The 19,951-nt window shown below is 48.4% G+C and overlaps 1 protein-coding gene across 5 annotated transcripts in view; it reads left to right on the top strand.

The window, feature by feature from the left end:
* Nucleotides 1–19,951, top strand: part of FBN3 (fibrillin 3) — a 116,238-nt gene that overhangs the window by 70,186 nt on the left and 26,101 nt on the right. For all 5 annotated transcript variants that reach the window (XM_035348300.1, XM_035348298.1, XM_035348301.1 and 2 more), the window contains 20 exons: nt 2,094–2,246; nt 2,932–3,129; nt 3,776–3,919; nt 4,510–4,629; nt 5,096–5,221; nt 5,674–5,796; nt 6,494–6,769; nt 7,162–7,215; nt 9,155–9,280; nt 10,235–10,360; nt 11,908–12,027; nt 12,829–12,966; nt 13,055–13,105; nt 13,627–13,752; nt 14,485–14,712; nt 14,854–14,979; nt 15,237–15,365; nt 18,249–18,374; nt 19,294–19,419; nt 19,796–19,918. In XM_035348300.1, coding sequence (XP_035204191.1) covers nt 2,094–2,246; nt 2,932–3,129; nt 3,776–3,919; nt 4,510–4,629; nt 5,096–5,221; nt 5,674–5,796; nt 6,494–6,769; nt 7,162–7,215; nt 9,155–9,280; nt 10,235–10,360; nt 11,908–12,027; nt 12,829–12,966; nt 13,055–13,105; nt 13,627–13,752; nt 14,485–14,712; nt 14,854–14,979; nt 15,237–15,365; nt 18,249–18,374; nt 19,294–19,419; nt 19,796–19,918 — 2,739 coding nt within the window. The remainder of the gene's footprint in view (nt 1–2,093; nt 2,247–2,931; nt 3,130–3,775; nt 3,920–4,509; nt 4,630–5,095; nt 5,222–5,673; nt 5,797–6,493; nt 6,770–7,161; nt 7,216–9,154; nt 9,281–10,234; nt 10,361–11,907; nt 12,028–12,828; nt 12,967–13,054; nt 13,106–13,626; nt 13,753–14,484; nt 14,713–14,853; nt 14,980–15,236; nt 15,366–18,248; nt 18,375–19,293; nt 19,420–19,795; nt 19,919–19,951) is intronic.

Here is a 19,951-nt window from a genome sequence, read left to right as displayed (position 1 = left end):
GGAAGAACAGAAGGGCTGGGTGGAATCTGTTATTTCTAATGCCCAGAGGGTTTATTCCAAACTACCACCCTCCAATTTAGAAGTTCATCTAAGCTCTGTCCTAAGTGGCTCATTTAGCTAAATTCACACCAATGGTTTGAGGTAAAGGGGCTCACGCAACTTTTCCAAGTGGCCCCACTACGCTGCCCTGGCTTGTTCAGAGAGCAGCTGCTTTCTGGAATAGGAGTGGGCTTCATGCTGATGTTAAATAACACTCAACCTGTCAAGGTGGTGTGGAAATAAGACTCTCTTCGACACACCAGCAGCTGTCACCAAAACCTACCAAGATGGGCACTGATTTTGCACTCTCTTCATTTGCCAGAGATCAAGGATGTGGGAGGACCCAAACATCCATATAGCTAGTACTTTGCTTTACTAGGATTAGGAGCTATTCCTGTGTTGCATTCAGTTCCCTTGCTCAAAGTTCCTTTCTCCTGGTCTGTCTGCCCTACTGCAAGTCTCTTTCGTGGATAACGTTTCTGTTCAGAGGAACAGTTTGTGTTGAACTCAGTGCTGGGGGATGGCTGAAGGAATGTTACTAAAAGAACTGCTGGTATAGTCACTCTGGCTTTAAACGGGGTTACTGTCCTCTGCAAGTCCCCAAGATGTGATTAAAGAAGAGATGTAACTACAGCCCACAGATCAAACAGTTCCATGCAATTAATTTCAGTTATATTTCAGGAAAGTGTCAGCCTGCTGGCTAATTCAGTCTAAAAGCACAGACGACAAATCAGACTAGAATTTCCCCCTCATTAATTTACTTGAGAAACAAGGACAGGAGATGAATGAGTGGAAGATTCCAGGTTTTCCTAAAGGGCTTGGTGCCAGACAAGGCTTGCTAGACATATGAAAGACCCTCAGTCTCCTGGGCCTTGTCCAGAAGCCACACACACTAAACACCACTGCCAGGCTTGGTGTCTGTGGCTTTGGCTGTGCTTGCAGGCTTTGACCATCATCCAGGGCTTGTTCTTACCGCTCCGTCCAGGCTGTGGGAACTAACCCATGACCTGAAACAGGCATCCTCTGGGAACGGGAGGCCATCGGACGAGAGGTGTGTGAGATTGGGAACAGTCCATTTGGTTGGGGAGAGATGCTGGAACCTGGCAGGGAGTGTTTCCTCGTGGAAGCAAGGAACTTGGGGCATGTACCTTTATAACCGTTCTGGAAAGAAAAGGTACGGCCTTGCCTGAGATGTGCAGGCCCACACTGGACTGTGATGGTTGTGGGAAGGTCATTGCTTAGTACAACAAGTACAACATTGGGAATCACTGGCTGATGCTGGAAGTGTTGTACCTTGATCCCCAGCCTTGCCAAAGTGGTGGCTAACCACCTTGGTCTGCCACCTTGGTCTGCCAGTTCTGTCCTGCTACAAGTGAAAACCAAACAAAGAAACAGCAACTCTAATCTTCACCAGTTTAGCAGTCAACAGGGAACTTTCCCTACACCCTTGTATGCCACTGCACCCACAAAGTCCCAAAGGAGAACAAGGTCTAGTGAGGTGCAGGTACTGCCCACTTAGCACATAGCTGAAATTTGTCCTTTTTTTAGAGGTTGTAATTACTAAGCTACACAACCACATTCCCTCTTCCCAGTCCTCCCTTTGTCTGGATGAGTTTGTCTCCGACTCTGTGCTATTGTCAAGAGATGAGGGTGTTGCTCAGCTTTCTGTATATCTCAGACATGATAATGAATTTACAAAATATATTTCCAAATACATTTCCTTCCATTTTCACCAAGCCTTCTTCGTTCCTAGATTTCGTTAGCAGGTCTGAATTACCTTTGAGGCAGTATATGTGGACATGAAATGGTAAAGAGGGACTTTGTCCCAGTCCACGCTTAGAGGTGATAGAGAGGCTCCAAAGAGTCCCTCAAACACTGTTGTGCACAAGATGAAGGTGCTGGAGAGCATCACAATCTGGGAGGATGAGGCAGAATAGAAGATCAGATTAGGATAATAGCAAGAAGAAACACCAATGGGAACAGGCCCTTGGGACCTGACCAAGAGTGTGATGATGACCCCCTCTGAATGTGTCTCCTTCTCTCCCTCTCTGCAGACCAGCGGATTGGGACATGTTTCTCTGCTCTGATCGGGGGCCGCTGTGCTGGGGACCTCCCTGGCCAGTACACGAAGATGCAGTGTTGCTGTGACTCGGGGCGTTGCTGGGCCATCGGTCAGACTCCAGAAATGTGTCCTGTCCGGGGCTCTGGTAAGTGCAATGCAAAGGCTCTCCACCTTCTGCTGGTCCAACCTGTGGCTTTTCTGTCCTGCCCTAGTTATACCCCAGGGTTGCACAGACATAGTAAACCATCACTGTAACACCCAGAAAAATGTTACACGGGGATGCTGGCTTCTGTGCCTGGGGTTCATCTGAAGGCAAGCCAGATGATTTCAGCCAAGGCAAGAATTTATCACTTTCTTCATACCCCTTCAGCAATTTTTGGCTCCTACCATAATTGAATATTGGGGCTAAATAATGGTGAGACCACACATCAGGATGCCTTCAGAAGGCATAACACAGTAGCTATCTATATCTCCCTGTCTTTTTTCCTTCATCACCAGCAACCCCTACTCTGAGAAGGATGGAGCTATACAGCACCAGTCTGTCACCCTTCTGTGTCCTGTCCTTTCCTGCATGAAGGGAACCTGTGGTGCCCCCTGCCCAACACACCCCAAGAAGTTATTGCCAAACACCCTGCCAAGCCATTTCTCATCTGGTCTAGAGTGTACAGGATGAAAGCCCTCCTTACCCATCTGCCCTGTTCCCAGCAGCAGCCACCCTACCTGCTGTCTGCCTCTCCACCCTTCTGCCTCTGCTCTCTGCACTCTAGCGGAGGCATCGGGGGGGTTTAAGGCGTTCTTGGAAAAGCACTAAGGCAGCTGGTTTGTTTCAGATGAGTACCGCAGGCTTTGCATTGAAGGACTCCCAGTCGTGCCAGGGTTCCCTGGGAGCTTTCCAGGAATTCCTGGATTTGGGCCCAATGGAGTTGGGCCGGGACTCAACGGACCTGGAGGCATCGGACCAAATGGGGCAAATGGACAAGGCGGGATCCCAGGTCTGCCTGGAATGGGCCCAGGAAGTTCAAGCATTGGTAATTAAAATTACTTTCTTACTGTGCCGACCCAACTTGGCTGCCTGTCTCAGAACATACACAGCATGTTTGCCTGTGTGCCGGCCCACTTGTCTGAGCTGCGCACACATGAGCAAACCACCACTGCTCTTAGCCAGATACGAGATTTATTATGACATTGTGGAGGTGATGGGATGTGACACTAATGCTATGCAGAATGCTGAGCCCAGAAGCAGATCAAACAGCATCTCCTGGCAGAGCAAGGGAGCTGAAGCTGGCTCCAGTGCAGAATATCTTTCTAATTACCAAACAGGAATGAAGCTTTCACGTCACTGCTTCACTCTCTGCTTCCCCAAAACAGCCTGTTTTTCCCACCACCTTGGACTCTCTTCTTATGTCCATCTCTGTGTAGCTCCTGGCTGAGAGCTGAGGCCTGCAAAAGTGCACTGGATGACAATAAATATTGGTTCTCACCTTGGCTGCTGTGCAATCTTGTGGATGCTAGCAGGGTGAAGGCACACCTGGTACCACAGCACTCTGCAAAGCGTTCTGAGGCAGCTCAGTTTGTGTCTGCAGCACTGTGGTGGACTTGCTGCTCCTCCTTCAAGGGGACAGAAACAGGAAGGGAGCTGTAATATCTGTCTGATGCTGTCTCTGTGCTTTCCAGGAACTGCCACTTTAAATCAGACCATTGACATCTGCAAGCATTTCACTAACCTCTGCCTGAACGGACGCTGTATCCCCACCCCATCCAGCTACCGCTGTGAGTGCAACATGGGGTACAAGCAAGATGTGCGCGGAGAATGCATTGGTGAGTGGAATCTGCTTGACACACACACAGGTCGGCGCCCACCGTGCACCAGCCCCATGCAAGCTCCTGACATCACCTTAGGCTGCTGCCCCAACAACCCACATCCCAGACAGAGCTGTAGTTGGGCTCATGTCAGCTAATGAAGCTGGAAGAAGACGGAAAGGATTTGTCTACCCAGCAATGGTGACAACTCTCCTTTGGTAGCCATAACATTGCCATTGGCTTAGCTGCTTGTCACAGCTTAGCAGATTCCCAAGAAAACCTATATTCTCCCTCCTTTGCTCAGTGGGCAGAGCTTCCAAAAAGACATGAAAGAGGTCAAGCTTTCTGGTCTGCAGGCTTCAGATCCCTTTCTTCTCTAACTGTACTCTCTACGTGGTCATTATTGTGTATTCAGGCCTGGCTGGCTTTACCTTTCAACCAGCTCCAGCTTTTGGCTCCGCAATGCAGAATGTGACTGCTTTCATCCTTGCTGGCCATACTGTCATTGGGTGCAGCAGCTCACAGAAGCCAGCATTTGTTGCCTTTCCTAGTAGCTGTGTGTGTGTGTTCCCTTGGTGACTCACAGATTTAAGCTTTTCTTCTTGCAGATGTGGATGAGTGCTCCAGCAGCCCCTGTGTGCACGGTGATTGTGTGAACACACCTGGCTCCTATCACTGCAAGTGCCATGAAGGCTTCCAGAGCACCCCTACAAAGCAAGCTTGCATTGGTATGTCTTTTCTGTCTTTTCCTTTTGGGGGAGACACTGTATGCTACACCAATTTCGGCAGTATTATCGAAGAGTTAGGTTAAGAGTTAGTTAAGTGTCTCTGAGACGCTTAATAGTAAGCCCATCCATGGCTTTTTGTATGGGTTTTTTTGCTGCCTACTATGGGCTTGAACAGGCATAGGATCATTTCGGATACAAGGGGAGCCCTAAGGCAGGATATCGACCAGGACATCATGGAAGTCCTGAGATGCCAGACTCTAAAATCTCAAAACTAGTGCTGCTCCCAGAGCATGCAGAGAGCTTTTCATACATTTCCACCTCTTGCAGTTTGCACGGAGAAGACTGTCATACTGGAACAGAATACACTGTGAAAGACTGAGAGCAGTTTTCTGGTTTTCTTGTGGAGCTGATTAAGCTGGAACTGCTCCTTAATGCACCTGATTTCCTATATTTATTTCCCTGCCAGATATTGATGAGTGCATCATGAATGGAGTGATGTGCAGGAACGGACGTTGTGTTAATACTGATGGCAGCTTTCAGTGTATCTGCAATGCTGGCTTTGAAATCACCCCTGATGGCAAGAACTGTGTTGGTAAGCTATTTCCCAATATGTCACCATCCATTGCCTTGGGGAAGTTGGAGCTGAGGTGAGACTACATCCTGCCTGGGGGGATACGTTAATCTGTGCTGATCTTCCTTCATCCTGGATACACACTGCTATGGCAGAGCGTATCTTGAGTGGGTATCTCTTGAGAGGAGAGCAGAGCAGAGCACAGCAGAGGTATGGAAGCAAGATATTCTCTATCACCTTGAGAGCTGCTGCCTCCAGCAGCTAAGGTACAAGTCCTACTGCAAGCTGGACCAGCTGACTGAGGTACAGGACAGTTGTTAACATGAGTAGCAGTGGGAACTCTGCTTGAGGATTGGCATCTACTGCTGTAAGAAGCAATTTGACTACAAGATTGGTGCCAGGAGTGTCTGAGCACAGGAGAGTCCTGCTACAGCTCTCAGACTCTGCTCATTTTTTCTGCTTGTCCTCCTCAGATCACGATGAATGTGCCACAACCAATATGTGCCTCAATGGGATGTGTATCAATGAAGATGGCAGCTTCAAATGTATCTGCAAGCCAGGTTTTGTGCTGGCTCCCAATGGACGCTACTGTGTCGGTGAGTAGGACTCTGAGCTTGGCCTCTGCCCTCTTCCCAGCCTGCCACCCATGTTTTTGGGGACTTGCAATGAGTCTGAGGCCAAGGGAAGCTGAGAAAAAGCAAGGCTGGTTCCAGGCATCTCCTGCTCTGCTGCCAGAAATTCTTCCCTAACAACAGAGTGGGCAGAAGGGAAAATGTTCTTGCACCTCAAGTATTTTGGTGCAAATTTGAGTTTAAATCCTATTTCCACAGGAGGTTAAGGAGGGCTGTGAGGCTTTGTATGGCTTACACAGTGTTAGCTGGAAGCCATCATCTCCATGGCTTCCCCAGCCTCTACAGTATCTTCCACCAGGGTTCAAGTGTCACCTCCCAAAGCCAGGGAGTTTAGAGTGTGAAGGCAGAATGGAGAAAGGAAGAAGAGGAGAATGTAGCACTCCTCTAACACACTGCAGTGACACAAGGTGAATTCTCTGTCTCACTGCTCCATTAACATAGCAGAGTCCAGACTCTGCTGCTCTGAGAAGGGGCTTGGTCTCAGGAGACTGAAGACCTCCAGATCCCTATTCCTTTCCTCAAATGATCAGCAGAGCCTGACGGAACATGGTGCTCCAAATTGCACCTCGGAGTCCAAGTCTCCCTGCAAAAAATAAGCTAAAGTTTCTGTGTTCTCCTGCCCATGGGTAGCTTAATAGCCAGTTTGTGCTTCCTTTTTCAGACATCGACGAGTGTGAGACACCAGGAATCTGTATGAATGGCTGGTGCATAAACACAGAGGGCTCTTTCCGATGTGAATGCCTTGGAGGCCTGGCTATCGGGGTGGATGGACGAGTCTGTGTGGACACCCACATGCGGAGCACCTGTTATGGAGGCATTAAAAAGGGCACATGTGCGCGGCCCTTTCCAGGAGCAGTCACAAAGTCTGAGTGCTGCTGTGCTAACCCAGATCATGGCTTTGGAGAGCCCTGCCAACCCTGTCCTGCCAAAAACTCTGGTGAGCTCCTCTTCCGTCTGGGTTTGCAAAAAGCCAAGAAGGTGCTCAGAGATGTTCTGAGTCTGTGACAGGTTCTTCACGAGATGACCGAGACAGCTTGGCAACGGTATGGAAAAGCCATGGGCAGGGGGAAAGGGGTATAACCTTGCAGTCAACAAATTTAGGTTGAATCAACAAGCAAATCTGATGCTGATCTCATTGCAGAGATTCTCACAGTTTTGGACTATTAGCTGTGAGTAGCAGCTCTAAAATATATATTGCCTAAGTGTAAACAGACACTGCTTGGAAGCCCACAGAAGGCATTCTAACAGACAAACAATAAATGCCAGATTAATGCCACTGTGCCTGAACTGTCCAGAAAAGCTAATGACTCTGTTGTGCTTTCTCCACAGCTGAATTCCAGGCACTCTGCAGCAGCGGCATTGGAATAACAGCTGATGGCAGAGGTACCTGCATCCCCAATACTATATTCTAGATAGACATATCTAAAGTCATTCTCAGCTCTTTCTTTCATCTGCCTTTAACTGAGTGTGCATACATCTGTGTGACTGTGGGAGCGTGTGCCATAAGACACTCAGCGCTGTGGAGGAGCGCTAGAACATTATGCCTGTATGTGAGAGCACTTTGTGAGTAAGCTCGGGGGAGGCTGCATAGCCTGGGTGGTTGTAAGTGCATGCAATAACATAACTCTGTGTCAGTGAGTGTCTGTGGGTGGACATGAGCTTGGGCACAAGGAGATAGGGGTGTTCTATGTCTTGACTCCTCCCTACAAAACCTTGAGTTAATATTAAGCAAACAACTCTGCAGACTGCATATTGAATCAAGTAGTTGATTTGGCATCCTGCAGCAACTCCATTTCTGGGGATGTGAACACAGAGTTCAGTTTTATGCACTGCTTTGATAGGAGTGAAGAGTGTAACCGGTTGCATCCTCTTGCTTATTTCCCTCCTCTGTCCTCCAGCTCCTAGGTTACAGGAGAAGAGGGTTCACAGTCTTCCAAGGAGAGGGAGGTGATAAGTGCATGTTGTGCTGCATGAGACATGTTGCCAAGGGGCTGCTTTGAATTAGACAGCTGTGCAAGACGTCAGGCAGGCAGCTACACTGCCAGCCCTGGGCAGTGCTTGGATTAGCAGGAAGAACACAAAGCAGCCAGCTATCTATGGCCTTTCAAAACTCTCCAAATGGGAATGAGCCAGAGGCAAAATGCTGGTGGCTTCTTGGGCTTCCTTCCAAGGTACCATTTCTTGGCCGAAATCAGTCTCGGGCTGATGATAAGATGCTTTCTAGCAAGATATTAATGTCAGACATGCTTTGGTCAGCCCAGAACTGCCTGCAGCCAGGGCTATTTACACTCAGCACCTCTCCAGGGTTGCAGTTCCCTGGGGATGTAACTGAACTCCAACTGCATGGAGACAAAGGCCAGCAATGTCTGGAAAGCCCCAGCCTGGGCTGCTTGCCACCTGGCACTATGGCACTGCGCGGACACTGCTGTACAAATGAAAATGTGCCTTGTTCTGTGGGGAGGCTGTTTCTTGCCATGATAATATCTTTTTGCCTGGCCACGAGAGGTTTGCTTCAAAAAAAGAGGTTTGCAAAAAAGGGCAGTGAAATGATACCAGCACAAAGCAGGAGGAGCTGTCCATATGGCTGCCACCCCTCCGTGTTGCTCTTCTCATGTTCTTGGTTCAGCTGACATGGAGCACTCTCCTCTTAAGGACAGAACTCCCAGTATGGGGGGACAGGAGTTCAGTGATTGCATGGACACCCACGTCTCTGACTGCCAGACCTCCTGCAGGCCTGAGTTCACCCACCATGCACGTGGGTAGCAGTGGCCTGTGATACCCACTGCACATCATTGCAGAACGGTCCCCAAATCTCTCAGACTGGGATAGATTTGTCCAAGGCACTTTGCAAGTCTTTGAGGCTGAGGTTTTGACATGCTGCAGGCTCATTTTCCCATGGCCCTGCCCTCACCTGAACACTCCCCTCCTTCCCTGCCCTGCCATCACCACACCAGGCCTTAGGTCCTCACATCCCTCGTTCCAGGATACCAAGGTGTTCTCAAACAGTTCTTTATGTCGAACAGTAGGAAAATAAAATTCACTTTGGTCTGATCAGGACTTCTTCCAGCCTGGTGGCTGTGTGGTCAGTGAGTCTGTGCAAGTCTGGGGACCATGGCTAGGCTAGGGGCCACAGAGATTCAGTGCCATTGGAAGGGCTTTGTTGTAACCATCTAGCCATCCATGGGCATGAGCCTTTGCCAGTCCAGCTACCCACAGGTGCTCTCCAGCATGTCTGGGTGCTCTTTCCCCATTCTACCTATGTAAGATATCCATGTCTGTGGTTGGCCACAATCCATCTGATTTGACTTCTTTCTCTGTGCAGACATCAATGAATGTGCCCTTAATCCAGACATCTGCCCCAACGGCATGTGTGAGAACCTGCGTGGGAGCTACCGCTGCATCTGCAACCTGGGCTATGAGTCAGATCCCACGGGCAAGAACTGTGTGGGTGAGTTCAGGGCAGCCCACGCCCAGTGTGTCGTAAGGAAGCGGTGTGGCATAGTCCAGTGGTAGTAAGGAAGGGTTGCAAATGCAACATATGAGGCTAGGAACCAGACACAGACCTTCACAGTGCAGCTGCACAGGGGCCTGAGGTGATATAGCAGCTGATGTCCTCAGGCATTGTCTGTATTCAGGGGTGCCTTGTCCACATGGAAAAGCACAAGGTACTGTGTGAGAAAATGCACATTTTTAACGTACTTTCCACCTTGCATTGCTTTGATGATGGGACTGTATCTCCCCCTTGTCATCTCACTAAACTTATTGCTGTAGGATTGCTCTGCAGTCAAGAAAGGGGCAGGCCCCTCTGGAACACAATCAGACCTTCCCACGTGTGGATTGAAGCACGCCATATCACCTGCTGTCCACCTTCCTTTGACTGGATAAAGAACTTGAATAGAAGGGAGGGATAGATGACATAAATCACAGGAGTGTTTGTGGAGGAACCCTCAGGACCTATTCTGACCTCCTACACAGAGCAGAACTGCCACCAGTACAAGAAACTTTCCCTGGTGTCGGGCATGAAAACACCAGACTCTCAAGAGACAACAAGGGCAGTGAGCAGTAAGAAAGATTCTGGGCTGTATGGGGTGGACTAGCCTACTCTAGAAATACCAGCACTGCCTAAGCTGGGATAAGTCCCTAGAGAGGTGCATCCCACTACCTAGTGTTGCTGAAAGCAGTCAGTGTTGGGGAGGCTGATGTCTTTTTGTCTCAACTACCTTCTGGTTTTGTCTGTAGACCTGTATGTGTTTGCTTACACACGTCATGCCTTGTATAGTATTGATCTGGGCAAAGAGGAGTATTTCTATGCCTCTCAGGCTGTTGGAGTCCTGTAGGGCTGGCAAGCTGAAAGAATTGAGATTGGTGTTGCAGCTCACAAATCCAATCTTTCTGCCCACAGATGTTGATGAATGTACTGTCAATCGTTTGCTGTGTGACAACGGACTGTGCCGCAACACACCTGGCAGCTACACCTGCACCTGCCCCAAGGGCTTTGTCTTCAGGACTGAGACAGACACCTGTGAAGGTAATGTGACTCTTAAGACAACAGAGAGCATCTTTGCAAGTTATAAAGAGTGAGCTACGTCTTGTCATCCTGCCTGAAATGAGGTCAGAGTTTAACATGCCTTTGGTTCTCTTTTGCCCACAGTGGTTTGAGCTGGAGCAGGGCCAGGTTTGGGGATTTTTACTTCTTTTTTCCAGAGGGAATTTCACTCTTCATTCAAAATAGTGGACCTACAAACCCCAAAATGTCTGAGCTTTTCAGTGACTGAAAACCAGAACAATTTCCTCCAAGCTCCCAAAATTGTAGCTAGAACTTGACCAAAACTACAAATTTGAGGTATTTGATTGAAAGCTTACAGCTTGTAGTAGGAGAGATTTGTTTGCTGACCACAAAGCCCCAAAACACTGGCACTTTATGCATCTGTTTAGACAAAACCTTCATTATCTGTAAAAAATATGATAAATGGCAAACGCTACGAAGTCTCACATCTGGTGCAGACAAGCATGTAAAGCCCATGGTCAACATTGTGGCTGCTCCCCCTTAGCCAGCAGCATCCCTGAGTGAGTCCATCATTCAGGAGAACTAAAAGGAGGACAGGGACAGGGGACATTATAGCAGCAGTCTGCTACAGGCCACTTGATCAAGAAGACCAAGCAGGTAAGGCCTTTTATGGACAGACAGAAGCAGCCTCGCATTCACAAGCCCTAGTCCTCATGGGGGACTTGAACTACCCCAATAGCAACTGGAGGGACAGCCCAGCAGGGCACAGGCAATCTAGGATGGTCCTGGAATGCACTGATGATAACTTCCTTCTCCAAGTGACAGAGAAGCCACCGAGGAGAGGTGCTATGCTGGATCTCATTCTCACCAACAAGTTGGGGCTGGTGGGGAATGTGAACTTCAAAGGGCAGCTTTGGCTGCAGAGACCATGAAATGGTGCAGTTTTGCATACAGAGGGCAGCAAGGAGGAAGCACAGAAAGCTTATTACCCTGGACTTTGGCCTCTTCAGGGATCTGCTTGATAGAGTAATATGGGACAAAGCCCTGGAGGGAAGAAAGGCCCAAGAAAGCTGGTTGATATTCAAGGATCACCTCCTTCAAACTCGGGAGCGATGCATCCCAACAAAGAGGAAGTTGGGCAAAAGCCAGGCAGCCTGCATGGATGAACAAGGAGCTCCTGGCCAAACTCAAACAGCAAACAAGGCCTACAGAGAGTGGAAGCAAGGACAGATAGCATAGGAGAGATACAGAGACATTGCCTGAGCAGCCAGGGATCACATTAGGAAAGCCAAAGCCCTACAATTTCCCAGTAGTTTCATTGACTAGCCTCAATCCATCCATTCCCCCAGTGCTGAAGAAGCTTGCTAATTTCAGTGTCTGCTGTCAGGGTCTATGCACCTTGAGATGGCGCATACTTGGAGTTGTACTTGCAGGATTCTTACAGCCTGGACTGGTGAACCTCTGAGCAGCTGAAAATTTCCCTTCTTCATGTTCTTTGCTTCTTGTCTCCCCAAGTCCCTGGCCCAGAAGACTGCGTCCCACAGCACTTACTCCCTTTCTTTCTGCAGATATCAATGAGTGCACCTCTAACCCTTGCGTGAACGGTGTCTGCAGGAACAATGCTGGCTCCTTTGCTTGTGAGTGCTCCCCAGGCAGCAAGCTGGACCCCAGTGGCACCATCTGTGTGGGTAAGGATATAGCCTTCTGGAGGCAACTCCAGGACACTGATACCAGCACTGCCCTCCAGCAGCCCTTGCTGTTCACCTGAAGCAAGTCCTTTGATCCTGGCCCAAGGGTGGATATCCTTTGAGGCCTTTCTTTCTCATCTTGTGTCTCCTTATTGTTAATTGTAACAATTAACATCTCTTATGCATCCAGGAAACCTGAAAAGGTGCAACTTCAGACAGTGCTCTGGGCATTGTATCAGACAGAAATCCCTAACTGTGCAAGACAAGGCACAGACATGGGGCCCAAAGGGACCCTACAGGACATGATGGTGTATTCTCACTCACCAGATGGATTTGTAGTGTGCTGGGTAAGGCCCAGCAAGATGAAGCAGATCCTTTCTCATTGAGATGATGAGAAGGTATTCACTTCCTAGATGGGCAGGGCCTTGCATAGCATTGGTGTATAGCAACAGGGGGCAGCTATGCAGAAGGGACTCTTTCTATCCAGAAGAGGAGCAGGCTGAGAATAGAAAAAGGGCAGGACACAGAACTGATGCAATAGTAGTTGTATCAGAGAGCACAGAAATGCTGCTCCACAGCGTAGCAGTGGGACACGGCTCTAAGGAACAGCAGCTTGGGTCCGTGCTACAAAGTGCTTGGCCCCATGCCTGATAAATAAAGTAGAGACAGAAAGCAATAGTCACACTACAGCTTAAGGATAGTTTCTCCTACCTGCTTATTGTGAAAGGCTGCCTGTTACGAAGTTGGGAACCTTAGCCAAGGAGCAGCTCTTGACTCAAAGCCTTGCCTTTGTCCCTACAGACAGTATGAAAGGGACATGCTGGCTGAACATCCAGGATGGACGTTGCGAGGTGAACATCAACGGGGCCACACTGAAATCAGAGTGTTGTGCAACACTAGGAGCAGCATGGGGCAGCCCCTGTGAGCGCTGTGAGATTGGTAAGGTTCTTCTTGGCAAACAGTCCATGAAGGCAGGATGCAGCCCGTTTATCTGCTTACGTTACTCTGTTTTACTGTTTTCTTGCAGATACTGCTTGTCCCCGGGGCTATGCCAGAATGAAGGGGGTTACATGTGAAGGTAAAGTGTTGCAGGACACACAAGATTTTTTTAATTAGGAACATAGTCATTGTTTATTTGCTGTTTTTCTGCATCTTTGAGTTTGGACACGGCTGGTTGGAGTCTCGTGCTTTCTGTGTTATTTCGTGCTTTCTTGCTTTGGCATCTGCCCTGAACACTGCAGACAGGGTGTTCTGAATGGAGGCCATTCAGTGGTGTGTAGCACCAGTGTATGTACACACAGTAATTATGTTTATGCGTCCTGGTGCTGCTCTGTCAGCACTGTGCCAACTATGGACCTGTGCAACAGGACCACCCTCTCTGTTCCTCTCTGAAAAGGCTTCATGATGCAGCCTCTCTGCTAAAGTGTCTGGGTATGGCAGTGGCTGTGCCTACAGCATGTTTTTCAGTGTGACAAGCTTCCAGTGCTAGCCAGGTGGGCAGCTCTGGGCTCTTTCCAGCTTCTCCAGGAGCCCCTTGAAGCTGTACTAGGCCCGACTATGTGCCACCCTCATGCCTGCCTCTTGCTTTCCTGCCAACAGATGTAAATGAGTGTGATGTCTTCCCTGGCGTCTGTCCAAACGGCCGCTGTGTAAACACCGCTGGCTCCTTTCGGTGTGAGTGTCCAGAAGGGCTGACCCTCGATGGCACCGCTAGGACATGTGTGGGTAAGAACACTTCATCTGGTCCATCTGACCAAGCCCCCTGACGTCTGTTCAGCCATCTCCACATAGGCCCAACCATCCCGTACCCAACCACATGCCATCAACCAATTCCCAAGGCTGCTGCTGTCTGAAGCATGTAATACTTGTTAGGATGTTAGGAACAGTCAAAGCAAGCAGCCTAGTCAAGGCAAGTGTGCCACAGCTTCTTGTCCCAGGTCCAGCCAGTAGTGCAATCATTGTCCTTGCATGGATATCAGGGGTAGCCAATTCTGCATTTCCGAAGGTCCACTGCTTCTGTTCGTCATTGGCTGTTACAGTGATTAGACTTTAAGCAGATAACCTAACAATACAGGTTAATGGCCCTGTCCAATGGCCCTGCCCTAAAGCAACTGCTGGCTGCTTTCCGGGCACATCATGAAAAACCTGTGCCCTTTATAGGGGTCATCTGCACTGCTATCTCCTCTGAAGAGGGACTGTTTTCTGGCCATGGTGCCAACAGTCACAGGCCAGCCATGTCCATATCAATAATCTTTAATATCATCCCAGACAAGGTGACCGTTTACCCAAATGGCCCATACCTGGGCATTGTTTGGAGGATGCTTTCTGGCCCCAGCCAAAGCTGTTCTAAGGACAGTGCTAACAATGGCACAGGGCTGATGTCCCAGAAAAAGATACCTCTGGCCTTTCCAGAGGTCAGGTGCTGCAGGCAGGATCTCAGCTCTGCTCTCTCACCAGATGTGCGTGTGGAACAGTGCTACATGAAGTGGGATGAAGATGAGTGCACGGAGCCTCTGCCGGGCAAGTACCGGATTGACATGTGCTGCTGCTCTGTGGGCTCAGCCTGGGGCATCGATTGTGAAGAATGTCCCAAGATTGGCTCTAACGAGTACAAGGCCATTTGCCCAAGGGGACCTGGCTTTGCCAACCGAGGAGATGTGCTTTCTGGCAGGCCCTTCTACAAAGGTGAGAAGAAAGAGGAGAGTGCCTAATTGTGGGCTGTGCTCAGCCTATCTCAGCTACAGCCCAAGGAACCTGGTTCTGGGGCTCTAAGTTCATTGCAGACATCCCCATCCTGAAACACTGCTGTTCAACCTTCACCTACAGATGTGAATGAATGTAAGGTCTTCTCTGGTCTGTGCACTCATGGGACCTGTCGAAACACAATCGGCAGTTTCAGATGTCTCTGTGGCAGTGGCTTTGCTCTGGATGCTGAGGAAAGGAACTGTACAGGTAAGGGATAAACAATGTTCCTCTAAACCACTCTTGCCCATCCCACTGCCTTGTGGGATGCTTAATATTATGGTGCCACCCAGAGGACTCATGGCAATTATCTTAGGGATGTTCAGAGAAGCAAAGGGCAGAGTCACAAACAGCTTGTGACCCTCCTCCAGCTTGTGGTGGGAAGGATCAGTCCTACACCAGAGAGAGGCAGCTGTTGTGCTTTGTAGCCTGTCCTGCCACCACTAACTGGTCTTCATCCCCCACAGATATCGACGAGTGCCGCATCTCACCAGACCTGTGTGGCCATGGCACCTGTGTCAACACACCGGGCAGCTTCGAGTGTGAGTGCTTTGAAGGCTACGAGAGCGGCTTCATGATGATGAAGAACTGCATGGGTAAGGGCTCATCTCTAGGGCAGAGCAAGCACCCTTACTGTTTTTCCCTGGGGAAGAGAGGCTCTGGTACCAGATCTGACAAATGGTCTTATTCCAAGCTGCTGTCTAGGTGTCTGGTTGTCCAGCTACCTGTTTGTCTCATTCTTCTGGCTGCACCTGGGCACTGTTGATTACACAACACAGGACCTGGGCCTGCAGAGATGCTGTGAGAAGTTTATTAGCTCTCTGTTCCCTGCTATCAAGCCAAATTTCCACAATGGCTTCTAGGGGCATTGCAGGAGTCCTGATGCTGAGGAGAGATCCCTGACAGTGTTTGCTCTCCCCAGGGCAGTGAGTCTTCTACATTGGTTTGGATGCAGAGGCAGAACTGTGCTGAATGGCAGTACTTGTAGAGAGGAAGGGCTCTGTGTGAAGGGCTGAGAGTGCCATAGATCTTACTGGGAGGACAGCAGAACATATGTAAATTGAAGTCAGAGGTTCATGAGACACAACACAGGCTCTCTGTGAATCAGTCCTGCATGTCAGCCTCAAGGGAAGTTCTCAAGTTTTATTAGGAATGCTACAGGCAATTTCTCCACCCAGACCTTTTCGCATCCACTTATGAACCACTTGTCTAATTATATTTTGATTAGGTGCCTGCTGATCCTATCTACCTCCACAACCTCCTGGGGCTACTTATGTTAGAAGGTCACTAGAAGTATTTGCTTTTAACCAATATAAATGATCCATTCTACTTTCACCAAAGGCACCCTTTTTGTATGGAAGCATATATAGTAATCAGTTGTTCTAAATTCAGCATAGATACTGCTTTGCTGATTCTGTGAGCATCAATCAAATTCTACTTCTCTTCAAACTGCAGAGTCTCAGTTACTTTAGTGTCCTTTCATAAGGCAGCCACTCCGTCCCCTTGGCTCTTTTGCTTAACTTTCACAGTGTATCCTAACTCGCAAAGATCCCAGCTGCACACAGTGCTCAAGAGGTAGGCACACTTTATACAGCGGCAAACTGATTCTTTCTGTCCTCGCAGTTCTTTCTGATGATGACAAATTTGGGGAGGCTTTTTTGGCTGCCACATCACATGCTCTTTAGTAGTACTAAATTAGTCTAAAAGCCTGCCATTTTCACAGCCAGCTCATGACATTACAGTCTATGCCCTTTCAGAATCATCAGACAGAGCTTAGCCTTGCTGGCAGCCTCTACCCCAGCCAGTGGCCACCCTGGGCACCCTAGCAGCTCCAGGAACCTGACCTACTGCAGTAGTAGAGTACAGCAGCTCACGTTGCTGTTACAAGTGGTTGTTCCAGAGTTTAAATCCATCCTTTTAATGGACTAAACTCACCTGTGTCCAGTCAATAAAAAAAAAAAAAAAACAAAAAAAAAAACACTGCATTTATCACTCAAAACTGGAGTTCTGTGAGATGATGAATGTGACAGGCCTCAGATCCTGCTGATCTGAGACAACATCCTGATTCTGAAGCAGCTCAGTTACAAACTTGGCAGATTCTTTTTGTACCAACAGGTTTGAGTTTCTACATCACATATTCAGGCATATCCAGAAACCGATTGGGTCTGCTTTACCAGTTTTTCTAAAGCTCTTTCCTATACCTTTCCTGCTTGCCATACCCAAAGGACGTTTCCCTGCAATTCCAATAGCAATGCTACCTTCCTTTTTTAATGTAAGCCTAAGGCCTTTTATTTCCTTTTTCATTTTTGGATTCTTTATTGACTTGGATCTTGCCTTGCACCAGACCTTGGCCACTGACCTTCCTTTTGTCTGAGCCACCGGCAGCTGGAGCCTGTACCTGGCATTGCCACTAAGTGAAGGACAGAATCCATGCCTGGTATTTTCATTCCTGCCATATGGGGAGACAACAACCGTTACACTTGGGATTGGCTAGTGCACAGTGGAGCCCTGCCAGGCCAGCAGCTTGAACTCAGTGGCTGTGAGCTCCAATTTTCATACATATTTGGCTATGCCTTCCATGTGACAACTCAGCCCCTTCTACTGCTTTTCAGCTGTTTCTTCATCTATTATTTATTGTCACTGATTGTTTACATATACACATTCTAAACACACACCTATATCCAGGCATAATTGATATCATTTGTTCAACCCTTACATTAAGCCACAAATTTTCAAATACCATTGCAAAATAATTCCCAACTTGTAGATCTTTTTGCATCGAACCCTATCCATGGCACCACAGTTAGTCTCCTGTGATTAACCTGAATCATCTGTCTGCCCTAAATGCTGTCTCACATGCTACATCACTCATTTTAATAGTTACACATAGCTTGGTCTCTTTACTAGATAATATATGCTTCATGTAAGTATCTGTCAGTTATATCATCATCAGATCACTGCTGAAATTAGTAGACCTCTTATACAGTTTTATACATATACATAAATTTATCCATATACATGAATTCTATATGCAGATAAATTGTTGGTCTTTCTTGATAGCACTGCTTTGCTTCCTGCTGTCATTACACATTCTACAGTTATCCCTTCCCTCCTCTAGCAGTGCTAGGTTAATGGTTGAACTTGATGATTTTAGAGCTATTTTCCAACCTAAATGTTTCTATGATTCTATCTAATCCTTGCGGGATAATCTGCACAAAGCTAGGAATTTATTTCCTCCTGTTGTTATGCTTTGCATTCTGCTGAGGTCAAAGCAACAGCTGCTGTTTCCCAAAATGCAACCCTAAGTCCACTGGGCTCACATAAACCCTGGATTCACTGCCCTGTAAATTCTGGGATGTGCCTCTGCTTTGGGATGTATCTCTGGCGATAGAACTGTGGCGCATGGCACCAGCACCACCCCATTATCAGGAAAACCCAGCTGAAGGGAACAATCAGCCACATTTCATGTCACTCTGCAGATATCAACGAGTGCGAGCAGGACCCACTGCTGTGCCGAGGTGGGATCTGCATGAATACAGATGGCAGCTTTGAATGTATCTGCCCGCCTGGACACGAGCTGACTTCTGAAGGGAACATTTGTGTAGGTAAGGTGATGGAAAGCTATGTTATGACTGGAGTCTGATCAAGGATAACAATGCAGGGAGACTTGAGTCTCATACTGGGCCCGTGAATTTTCTTCCAATCCCATGCATGTGTAGAACACACTCAACCAGGAAGTTCTGAGATGACTCCAGGGTTTCACTGCATTTATGTCTCTTGTTCTATCTGCTCTTCATTGAATACAGAGCAGTGGGGTACTGGTAAGGCAATGGCAGATCTGGGTTTTCTACTGGCTGCTGTATCTCTACCAGTAAATTAAATATTCTCTAGGCCTGAAGCCCCATGATCTCTACCCACACATATCCATACAACCAAGGTCTAGCCTCCCAAGCAAGTTGGTGACACCCCAGATAGGAATGGTTCCCAGTCCCTTGTAATCTCTGAGATTGGTCTAGGCAGCGTGAGGTGGTGTCAAATGTTTGTTTCACGTTAAACATTCAAGTTCTAGTGCTTGTTTGTAGTTTTCTATAGGTCATTTGCACAGCCATAACCTGCAAGCTGGAAGTAGGCATGCAAGCAAAAGGAACTTGCCTAGGACAGTGTGAGCTGAGGCTGGGTTCTAACATGATCAGGAATCTGTGTTTCGGGCTCGTGGGAATCATAAATAGCACCAAATAATGATGGGAGAAGGCGGTGAATTGCTGACTCAGGATAGAAGAATGAAGGTAGAGTGAAATCATACTAGCCCAGGGCTGAGCCTAGGGACTGCAGGTCCTGGCTCTGGGGAATCAGCCTGCTTTCTCTTCTCAGGACAGAAAGTACATGGGAAAGTATCAGGTCAGAAAGCAAGGACAAATTGAGTTTGGAGCCAGTAGCACGCCAGGGTACCCAGGGCTGTGTACCAAATGATGCTCGACATAGTAGCAGGATGGCTGGCTGCTCAGACTTTTTTCTCCACCACAGATATCAATGAGTGCTCCCTCAGTGACAACCTGTGTCGCAACGGACGCTGTGTCAATATCATTGGTACCTACCAGTGCGCTTGTGATTCGGGCTTCCAGGCCACACCAGACAGACAGGGCTGTGTCGGTGAGTGTTCCACCTCTCCAAATGCTATGCCAAGACCCCAGTATGCATCCAGGACCCTCCTGGCTTCATACCTCTTATGATGCTCAGCATGGTGCCTGAGTGTAAGTGAACATCAGGTGTGGGGGGAACCTGCTGCCTGTTGGCAAAGGGTTATCACCAGCTATGAAACTTGTGAGCTGGGAAGTGGTTGACAGTGAAGGCAAGAATGCTTTCACCTGGGCAGGGGACCTTTGTTCCTTCTGCAGCAAGCCCATCACAAAGGCACCTCTCCCACCTCGTTCTTGCATGCTGGCACTGAATCTGAGCAGGTCTGCTGTAGTGCACATATCCCAGCTGATGACTTAATTCAATGCCTGACTTCTCCCTTTGCCCCCAGACATTGATGAGTGCACCATAACCAACGGTGGCTGTGACACGCACTGCTCCAACTCGGAGGGCAGTTATGAGTGCAGCTGCAGTGAAGGATATGCACTGATGCCAGACAAGAGATCGTGTGCAGGTGAGTGTTCAGCTTGGCTCTCGTAGGTGCTGT

This window comes from Oxyura jamaicensis, chromosome 28 (assembly GCF_011077185.1).
Source record: "Oxyura jamaicensis isolate SHBP4307 breed ruddy duck chromosome 28, BPBGC_Ojam_1.0, whole genome shotgun sequence".
NCBI classification, from domain to species: Eukaryota; Metazoa; Chordata; class Aves; order Anseriformes; family Anatidae; genus Oxyura; species Oxyura jamaicensis.
This window is presented reverse-complemented; position numbering and strand designations above follow the sequence as displayed.